The 10033-nt window shown below is 43.1% G+C and overlaps 1 protein-coding gene across 1 annotated transcript; it reads right to left on the bottom strand.

Moving 5' to 3' along the window:
- Positions 1–440: 440 nt before the first annotated feature.
- Positions 441–5762, bottom strand: LOC116058724 (alpha-2-HS-glycoprotein-like). The gene is made up of 4 exons (XM_036006845.1): positions 5502–5762; positions 2901–3011; positions 1358–1442; positions 441–561 (listed from the first exon to the last, which is right to left on the bottom strand). Exons 1-4 carry the CDS (start codon positions 5697–5699, stop codon positions 503–505), a joined length of 453 nt encoding a protein of 150 aa, XP_035862738.1. The 5' UTR covers positions 5700–5762; the 3' UTR covers positions 441–502.
- Positions 5763–10033: the final 4271 nt, after the last annotated feature.

Here is a 10033-nt window from a genome sequence, read left to right as displayed (position 1 = left end):
CTTCTCACTTTAGTAAACAATTTCATAATGAGTTTATGGTCTCAATCGCTAGTTTCAAGTCTTTTTCAACACAGCATGATGTTTTACTTCCTCTGCACTGAGGCGGGCAGGAAAGATTGTAGCCGATCCCTCTCACCCTGGACACACACACTGTTCTTTCTTATTCTGTCCATGTTTTCATCTTAAACTTTGAGCCTCTGTGTGTATGTCTTGTTCTGCCAACCAAGCTGGTTAGCTACTGCTAGGGTTACCTGTTAAGGGAACGTTTACAGATTTTCTGTTCTGCTGTACATGCAAATGAATGTCTCCAGTACCCTTTTAGCGTTTAGCTTAGCGCAGCTCCATTGAAACCAAACACAACAGTGGCTTTATCATCCTAGCTCCGATTCTCTCTACCCCAACTGTGATCCGTCCCACTTCCTTCAGGATGTAGTGCTGGTTGGTGGTGTTCTGGTTGAATTTGCTCACAGCTTCATTACAGACTTCAGACCTTCAGTGCTGTTCAGTGGGTCCAGCGTGGGACATCAGGGCAAATCGTCACCATTTCCAGGTTGGTCTTTACTACGCACGCACGCACGCACGCACACACACGCACACACGCACACACACACACACACACACAGTTCTTGTTATGAGAGAGCCTGCTCTGTGACGCTTCCACAGTTTAGTGCTAATTATTTAAATCATGACATCCCTGTACAGAACATTGCTCTTACTGTACACCAGAGCATATATATATATATATATATATATATATACTGTATATATTAATGCTTGGTGTAAATACACCTAACCACAGTTAGTCTAATTTGCATCAAGAGCAGCCAGGTATGGTTTGAGACACTGCAAACAAGCTTTCTTCCCCCAGGAGTAGGGCGGGCCGTAGAGGAAATATTAGTTTGATAGACTCATGTTGTCAGCTCAACAAAAAGATCAGATTTATTCTAAAAGCCTCCATCTAACAAAACATCCAAGTATGTCATTGGCTGCTTTAACCATATTTTTGACCATGCCTGATGAAGATCTCTGTTAGACCGAGGTGTTGTCTGGGAGGGAGCTGTCAGCACAGTGCTCAGATTTTTGGTCGGACCTCTGCTGCAGTCATATCACACTTTGTCTGCAGTCCTCCCCAGGCCATCAGTAAAGTAAGCAGTAATCATTTGCCATGTGCCAACATCTTAACCTTAACCATGCTACAGATGCCAGGTGCAGATATCGTAGAAATGAATGATTGTAAAAAGGTACACTGGATGTGACAAAAAGAAAAACCCCATCCAAGGTCCAGGGTTTCTGCAAAAGTGTCCATGTTCAATGTTCTGTTTGGCAATAAAGTCTGATACATGACAGAGAAGCCCACCTTGTCGCGTGTCACACTCATACTTGGTGACGTTGGCGTCAGTATTTCTAACGCTCATCTTTATGGTGCAGTTAGCCATCACTGCCTACAGAGAAACAGAGACAGACAACATTTCACTGTAGACACCTCACTTCTTCTCCATTACAGACAAGATGTTAAAATCAGTTTGTCTACCATCTGGCTGTAGATGAATGTGACACAGGGCAGATAGAGACAGAGCACATCACGTTATACTCTGAACGCCACGCCCACCGGGGTGAAAACAACTCTCCGTTCTCCATTGACTTGTATGGACCTTGTTCACAGCAGACATTTTGACTTGTCATAGTAGGAAAAGCACAGCTGAGATTGATAACCTTAACGATGGCTCAATTCCATCAAGTGTCCCAGTAAGCTATTTCAGTGAGTCAGCATGAACAACACCAGGGCCTCTCCTAAGTGGAATGCAGCCATCATTAATGGTTTTGAATACACCTGTGCTTTTCCTACTATGACATGTCAACATGTCTGCTGTGAAAAAAAGGTCTATTGCGTGAAGGTTTCCTTGTCGTCAATTCTGTCTGCTAGCAAACAGAAACATGCCTAAAAGCTGCTGTGTGGTGGGATGCAATACCAACAATGTAAAGAGCCCAGAACTTTTTTATAAGCTGCCGACCTAAAAAACTGAGCTTTTATGAAGACGTGGAAACAGAAAAAAAAGTGGAAACAGATGTGAAGAATCAGCAGGGACAATGGGGATCCTGACACTAATCTAACGTTATGTCCGATGTTACATTTGCTGCAAGCATGTTCTTACCAAGTCAGATATCCCAATGTCAGTTTTAGGCTAACTATATGTCTGTAAGTTAAACTAAAACACGTAATGGTGGACATATCAGAAGCTTAAGGTCGTTTTATGGTTGTGCACAGGCTCCACGCAGAGCTTTCGCCGTAGCCTACGTAAGCGGCTTGATGTTTATACTTATGCGCTGGTGTGTGCGTCGAGCTGGCATGTGTGTGTGTGTGTGTGTGTGTGTGTGTGTGTGGGGAGTGTGTAGAGCGAGGGAGAAGTGAGAGAGTGACGGCGATTAGCTTCGGAGCGAGTACCGACTCTAGAGTCGTAGTGAGAGAAACAAAGTGTTTCCCCTGTTTTTCTGACCACGGTGGGAAGCAGGAGAAGTTAACCCTCTCCTTGATTTCATGTTGTTTATGGAGAAGGAGAACCAGGAAATGAGTCGGGGGAAATGCAACGCTACCAAGCCACGGCCGAGCGATGTGCGTCGCTGTGACGTGTAGTTACATTTTTCGAGAGGTGCATGTCAGCCTACGGCGTAGGGTCCGGCGTAGACGCAGAGGGGTCTGCAGGGGTACGCCGTCGATTCTACGCAGAAGCATAAAAAGCCTTTAGTGTCTCCCCATTCTCTCTGCTGATTCCTCACGTCTGTATCCACTTTTGTCTTCATAAAAGCTCAGTTTGATCATGTCAGCAGCGTATAACAACTTAAGTAATGGGCTCTGACTGTATAAAAGAAATGGATTAAGCAAACATTTGTTTAGCATTTACCCGCTCAGCCTCTTCACGGATCTCACAGTCCTCAAAGTGTTTGGGGTTGATGACATGGCACACTGTCTCCAGAAGGTTCAACTGCAGCTCGAGGTTACAGCCTCCGTCCACCTGCAAACAACAGAGTAAGAGTGTAATCACATTTATTGAGGCGTTATGATTAGCCTGTTTTAATTTCCCCACACCTCCCTGCTGCAATCAACATGTCCTCTCAGGCAAAGCTGAAATCATGTAAACATATGGTTCTTCTGCCCGATTTAAGACCAGATAATAAAATGAGGCATCTGGAAATGACTTTATTACATTTAAATGCTGACAATTGTTTACTGAAAAGAAACCTGTAGTAGCAGTAAAGCCTGACCACATTGCCATGTCTGATTGCCTTTGTGTTTATTCAGATGTCATATTATTTTTGTACACTGGGTGGCAGTCACCTGTAACGGGATTGCATTTCTACAGGAAGGCTGCTGCTGCTACAACATAATACGACATCACAGATCTTCGTTATAAAGACAACGCCAGAAAAGAGAAGGCATGGAGTTTAACTGTAGGAGTGCTTGGAGTGGAAGATAGATACTAGCTTAATAAACACCTGATTGTTCTGTAAAGTTCTTGTAGAGACAATATAATCTGCAAGTTGGTTAGCAAGACGCTCCGCTTCTGAGACGCTCCCGGGGTGGTATGGTGGAAAATCATGGTTACGGGTATTAACCATGGGGATGAGCGAGCATCCAGAAAGCGTACCTCCTATGGGGAGACTCTTAGGCTAACAAGCCATCACCTGCCGTTAGCATTCCATTGGCTCCCATTCATTTTGACGTCACTTTGACAGCGAATAACTTTACATCTGAAGCTTTTAAAGACTCTGTTTGTCCATTGTTTATTTCTAAAGAAACACGACAATGTATAAAAGGCTCCATTACCTTGTAGCTCACGTTATGGCTCCGTAGCAGCAGTTTTTGTAAAAATAGGCTAACGATTGTGTCATAACCATGGGACTTACTGTCGCATAGTAGAGAAATTACCGTATAGTACAGGAGAAGCTCGCAGGCAGTTTTGACTCACATTAGCTGTTTAAGTTGAATTACTAATATTAACTATCATTTTACTTAGCAATAATTAGCCTGTGTCCATGTTATCTCCTTACATATACCTACGCTCTCCGTCTCTGCTAGATTGGGAATGATTGAGATTTCTCTTGGCACAGCTACCAGAAGACTTACAACTTTCAGACAGGTTGCTCACGTCACATCTACATCTTCAAGCTCAGTTTAAGGTTGCACAGTACGCTCAGCCATCACCGGAAAAGTGCTTCTAATTGACTTCACTGGTCTCCGTCGAAGTCTACGGCGTCGCTGTGTCCATTATTTTACTGTCTATGGTATTAACTTATAAAGCTGCTTTGCGGACAGTGGCCACTAGATGTCGCTGTACAACATCAGTGTGTTGAATCAAAGAGTCAACTCGGGACATGAGCATTATTCTCTTCTCTTAAACTGTTGATAAAATTACAAATTGGGAAAATCTGCATTTGTATGCATGGCAGGATAACTGCCTAAACGCCCTGCTTAAAACACATCGGTGAGGGCAAAATATTTCACCTGCGGTTTAATTTAAATGTCAATTTGTTTGTCATCACTGATGAACCTGAACCTGGTTTTATCTCTGATTAACGGCACTTTTGCTACATGTTTGTTCGAATTCCTTAGAATTTACCTTTATTTCAAATTTGCTTAAATAACTTTTGCTTTGTCTCAGCGTGCAGTCCAGGCTGTGCATGTGCACGGCGGACAAACAGTACAAAACAAAATAAGACAAACACAGAGATATGACTTGTTTTCTGGTTGTTGTTTTTTGATTACCCATTTCAATTATATATTTGAAATATATTATACTATTTTGTATTATATATTATACTCATACTACTGTATATTCATACTACTAATACTATATTTAATTTGACATTTTACATATCATTCACAAACACAAATATTTCCCTGTGAGCTGTATTTTAAGAATATGAATAAAGTCTTCCAAAATGGAAATACTTAGTTGGACTAATTAGCCAACCTGATCTCACAGAATTCCATGAAATGAACACAGCCCCTTAACTCAAAATCTGTGGCAGTTTCACTGAATCGCCGAAAATTCCGTGATGAGCCCACGGAAGAATTCCGTGAAATGAACACGGCCAACAATGGCACGGTTGGGTTTAGGAAAAAAAGAATGGGACGGTTGGGTTTAGTAAAAGAAGAAAGCGACGGTGGGTTTAGGAAACGTGACACGCGGGACACGATCCCCAGTCTCCTGGGTGAAAGTCCTGTGTTTGACCCATCCACCAGCCCAACCAACCTCCCTATGCGGATTTTCGGCCTTTCATACTACTCGCTACCGTAGTCGCTCTCAATGCTACATCATCTTCTCATTGACTTTACATTGCCATTGTTTTCCGTGGTGGCCACACAGAATTTTCCCACATTCCGTGCCACCACCATGTAATGCGGTGTTAACAGTTTGTGATCATTTCACGGAATTCTGTGAGACCAGGCTGAATTAGCAGAGAAAATGTGCTCAGTCACTGCTCTTTTCTGGTTTCCATACCGTTTCCACTTTGTTGCCTTGGATCTCTTGGAGTCTGAACTTGTAGCCGTGGCCATGGTTCTCGTTGATGCGATGCATAGTCAGCCGTGCAGCCGCAGCTCCACTCTCTTTGCTGCATGTCACCAGCTCCAGAGCCGGAGCAGCGCTGACCAGCAGCACGGCCGAGGACAGCAGCACCACAATGTGAAATCCCTTCATGGTGCAAAATAGAGAGGTAGAGGATGGAGACAGGGTTATGTAGACCTGGATAGGGGGTGGAGTGCAAAACAAGAGGAGGGATAAAGGATAAATGTGATAAGAAACTGAAGAGGCGTAGCATGAAGACAGAACTGCAGAGCTGCCAAAGTAAAGAACAAACAGAGACTTTAACCAGAGCAGTGCAACTGAAACACACTTTTTATCCTGTCAATCTTTTTCTGGTGCTATTAAAACAGCAAGCTTAATTAAAGGAAATGTCAGCTGCATCCCAGCTTCATTTCTTGAACATGGTCTACATAAGAGCACCATTACAAGGAATGAGTCATTTTGGTTCGGACATGATGGGACAAGATTGTAAGATTTAAACAAATTGAAAAAATTAAAGATATTTTAAGTTGTTTAAAATCTATGGCAAATTCTACGGAAGTCTCCATCCGCCCTGCTCATGTCCAAACATGGGCAGGTACCAACATTTAAAGTGACTTCTTTTACAAAAGGCTTTATAGACAAATAAATAGTATTATTTTTGAATCAATGATAGCTCATAGACTACCTTCTAATCTAGCAAATCTATAAGTCTTAGAAACTGTAAATATGTTTAATATCTCTTTCTAAGCCATTTTTCTTGTGTTGTTCTTTCACATAACTAAGGCTATAGAAGTGTGAGGCTACGTCCCATTATTTCAAGGCACATGCTGTGTGTCCACAGTGTTTGCAGACTGTAGTTGCAGTTTTGCCTGAGGCGTTTTGGAGGAGCAACACTTAGGTTTTTAGTCCGTGATCTCCCTGCAGGGGAAACGGTCTCTAACATGTTCCGTTTGAGCTTCAACTTTACTCTGCAAACAACAGTGTGTTGGGAGTTGCAGCCTGAAAATAAACAACAAGAACTTTGCTATTAAAATGTGAAAAGGTGAAGTGAAAAACATGCAGCTGTTACTTGCATCTATTCTGAATAAAACCAAAGGATGCAGCCAATGGCCAAGTGTGACTTTGCTCAAGATGCGAAGATTGCAAATATTATACTGTCAGCTATTCCATCAATCAATAGATAATCTCTTTCAAGGGTTAAAGACGACACAAGGGTTAACAAACAGCCATGTATATGGGCTCTTCCAGTTTAACGGGAGAGAGGAACAAGAGGGGTTAGGATCGTGACCGGCCTCTGACGAGCTGTTACAACCTCCATCTTCAGCGAGAGAGGACATTATTTCTTCAGCTTCTTCTTGCATTGTCACCCCGGCGGTAGGTGTGCCAACAGGGCTTGCAGCAGGTGAATCGGTCGTGCTATTAACGTCATCGCTACACAATTTTTTAGTAAAACCAAAATCAATTAAACTGCCTTGTTTTCTTTTTGCCATGGCTGTATGATGCTAACTGCAGAATGGATTTCAAGGACTTTGCACGCCGATTAATGGCCTCCAACATTTATATTTTTTCTACGAATCTGTGAGTTAACATGTACTAAACATGAGTTGAATTTGCACCGAAGCGCCGCCACGCCTTGATGCTCATGACAAGAATAGCATGTATAGTTATCTTTATTGAAGTGAATTAGGTTTAAATCGCCGTCATGCATGAATTAATGATATTTTTGCAATTTTACACATAATAATCCACGATGATCACATTACACAAAACTGAAATTGCACGTCAAAATGACACACTGTTAATACTTTTAGAGACCCCTCCAAAATTTCAGAAATCACGTTTTCAGGGGAGCCCATGTCTTTTTAAGGGCGGCCGAACTCCCCCGTAGTTCACCCCCTGCAGCTTATCTTCAAAGAGCAAACCTCAGGAGGCCATCATGTGAAATATATATAATGTGTTGTTCACTCATGCATTTGTAAATGATGTACAACTGAAATTGTATGTGTTAGGCAACTATAGTTCAGGTGTAGGTAGCTGTTCATTCAGTAATTGACACTATTATGGTATAGGATGTAGTGCTTTTGAGACATTTTTGGTGTTTTAAGCTCCCAACAGGCAGCGCTGCCTTCAAGTCAACGGTTGCAGCGCTGCCTTCAAGTCGACATTGGGGGCTTAAAACACCATCGAGCAACATTTTTACTCTCAGTCCAATCAGAGGAGCTCTAACTAACAGGCAGGAATCATCTGGGAGGAGGGAATACAGCACGACTGCCATACACGGTGCCACCTGCTCGTCAGATAAACATCACTCACATTCACACAGCGACGGAGCAGCACAGGAGGTTGAGATATGGGGTCCAGGTCTATAGGACTGCCTAGTTGACTCTAATCAAGTTGATGGCATGTAGCCAGTGTGTTCACACTACACAAAAACTCCACAAACACACTCTAACCCACACAGTGGGGGCACATGCACATATACTTTTGTAATCTTATCAGTTATTTGTTTTTTTGAAATATCCATGTAAGCAGGACACCCTGGTTAGTTATTCTGGGTAAGGGGTTACAGATTAGGCACATGTCAACAGAGAACAGAGAGCAGCAGCAGCACACTGCCAGCCAGCATGTCTGCAGCAATAAAGACACTGTGTTTGTGTTGAACCTGAAGGAATACTACACTTTATATTATATTTGTATTGAGACAGGCAGGAACTCTGAGCAGACTTTTAAAACGTTGTCTTTAGAGTGCTGGAGGGTTGAATGCAGCTGTTAGTGACCCTGAAAGATCTTCTGCGACATGGACCCATGGCATCCTTTGAGGACTTTGATGTTGATTTTGGCGGCTGCCTTATCAAGGTCCATTTGGTTAAACATTTGATTTTGAGGCGGGCAGGAAAGATTGTAGCCGATCCCTCTCACCTCGGACACACACTGTTCTTTCTGATTCTGTCCGTGTTTTCATCTTAAACTTTGACCCTCTCAGTGGCCTTCATTTATCAACCTAACGTAGAAACCAGCGCAGAAATCATCTTATGACAGGCTTCACGTGTGATTCATGAAACCTTCGTATCACACCAATCAGAACGTAAAAATGGTCGTACATTATTAAATGCAGCGGCTGGAAACGAGTCGTAATTTAAATATCATGTCCCAATATATTCTGGGTTTTGAGGCCTCACCCCTACAATTTACGACATGGCGAGACGTAAACCGGCTAAGAAGCGGCACTTTTCAGAGGTGGAGATTGAAACCCTGATATCTCAGGTTCATTTGCACCAACGTGTATTATTTGGCAGCCTGAAAACTGTTATTAAAGGCTGTAGAAAGAATGCGGAATGGAAAGAGATCACTGATGCAGTCAACAGTGTTGCCGTGGTAAATTGGACTCCAGCTGAAGTTTATTTAATTTATACATCCTTGACATATGTATGCTATAATCCTAATAGTAATATACAGGCTTATATTGCAATCTCTTAGGCCTACATGGTGTACCTATATTTAAATAAACACACAGTAGCGGAGTTTATGCAGTGTCTTTTATTTTACTCGTGTTTTTTTCATGAGTCAGAACCAGGCAACAGCTGTGAGGGAGAGCGCGTGTCCTCCGCCCCCCCGTGCTGGACCACCACCCCGACCCTGTCTCCTGACAGCAGAGGGGCTGGAAAAACAAGCCGAAATAACTCAGTCAATGGCAGAAATAAATCGTTCACTTGTGGCCATTAACGACACTTTAAAAGAGAAACGAACACCTGAAGAAAAAATAAAAATGTTGTGCATCGTCATGTTTCCTGTATTGAATATCATTGCCAAACATAACACTATACCTTTTAAAAGCGAGGAATAATATCCTGTCCCCTTCGTATAGCCCCATTTGGGGCTGTGCTGGCCACTGCTCTCTGGGCATCGGGTCATCTGGCTCCATCTCTACATTTATGGCACCCTGTTTTCCTGCGCGATGTTGTGCAGAACCCCACAGGCTAAAACAATGTTGCAGGCTTCTTCTGCCCTGTATAATAGCCCCGCCCCCCCGCTGATGCAAGCCATCTGCCCTTAATCAATCCGATGGAGCGCTCCACCGTGGCCCGTGCGCGTACGTGTACACTATTGTATCGGCGCATAAAGGTCTTCTAAAAGAGCCAGATCTGCCATTGCTGATAAGCGATCAACTGATGACTTCTCCTTCTCCTGTTAAACTGATTATATGCTGCACCGCCAGTCCACACTGACTCCAAAACTTGCGTACACAAGTTCAGACCAGACGTGAGATTTTATCGCAGCCTACGCTCACGTTTAAATTGATAAATGCCTTGCTTTGCGTAGGAATCGGCATACGCCCGTCCTACGCCTGTTTTAGGTCGTACGAGGGCCAATGTGTGTATATCTTGTTCTGCCAACGAAGCTAGCTAGCTACCGCTAGGGTTACCTGGTAACTTAAGGGAACGTTTACAGATTTTCTGTTCTGCTGT

The sequence above is a fragment of the Sander lucioperca genome, chromosome 11 (assembly GCF_008315115.2).
Source record: "Sander lucioperca isolate FBNREF2018 chromosome 11, SLUC_FBN_1.2, whole genome shotgun sequence".
Taxonomy (NCBI): domain Eukaryota; kingdom Metazoa; phylum Chordata; class Actinopteri; order Perciformes; family Percidae; genus Sander; species Sander lucioperca.
This window is presented reverse-complemented; position numbering and strand designations above follow the sequence as displayed.

Coding starts and splice junctions, on each gene's coding strand:
- LOC116058724 (XM_036006845.1), bottom strand. CDS start 5,699: ATGAAGGGATTTCACATTGTGGTGCTGCTGTCCTCGGCCGTGCTGCTG. Junction 3,012..5,501: donor AAGGCAACAAAGTGGAAACG/GTATGGAAACCA, acceptor TGTTGTTTGCAG/GTGGACGGAGGCTGTAACCT. Junction 1,443..2,900: donor TCCGTGAAGAGGCTGAGCGG/GTAAATGCTAAA, acceptor GTTTCTCTGTAG/GCAGTGATGGCTAACTGCAC.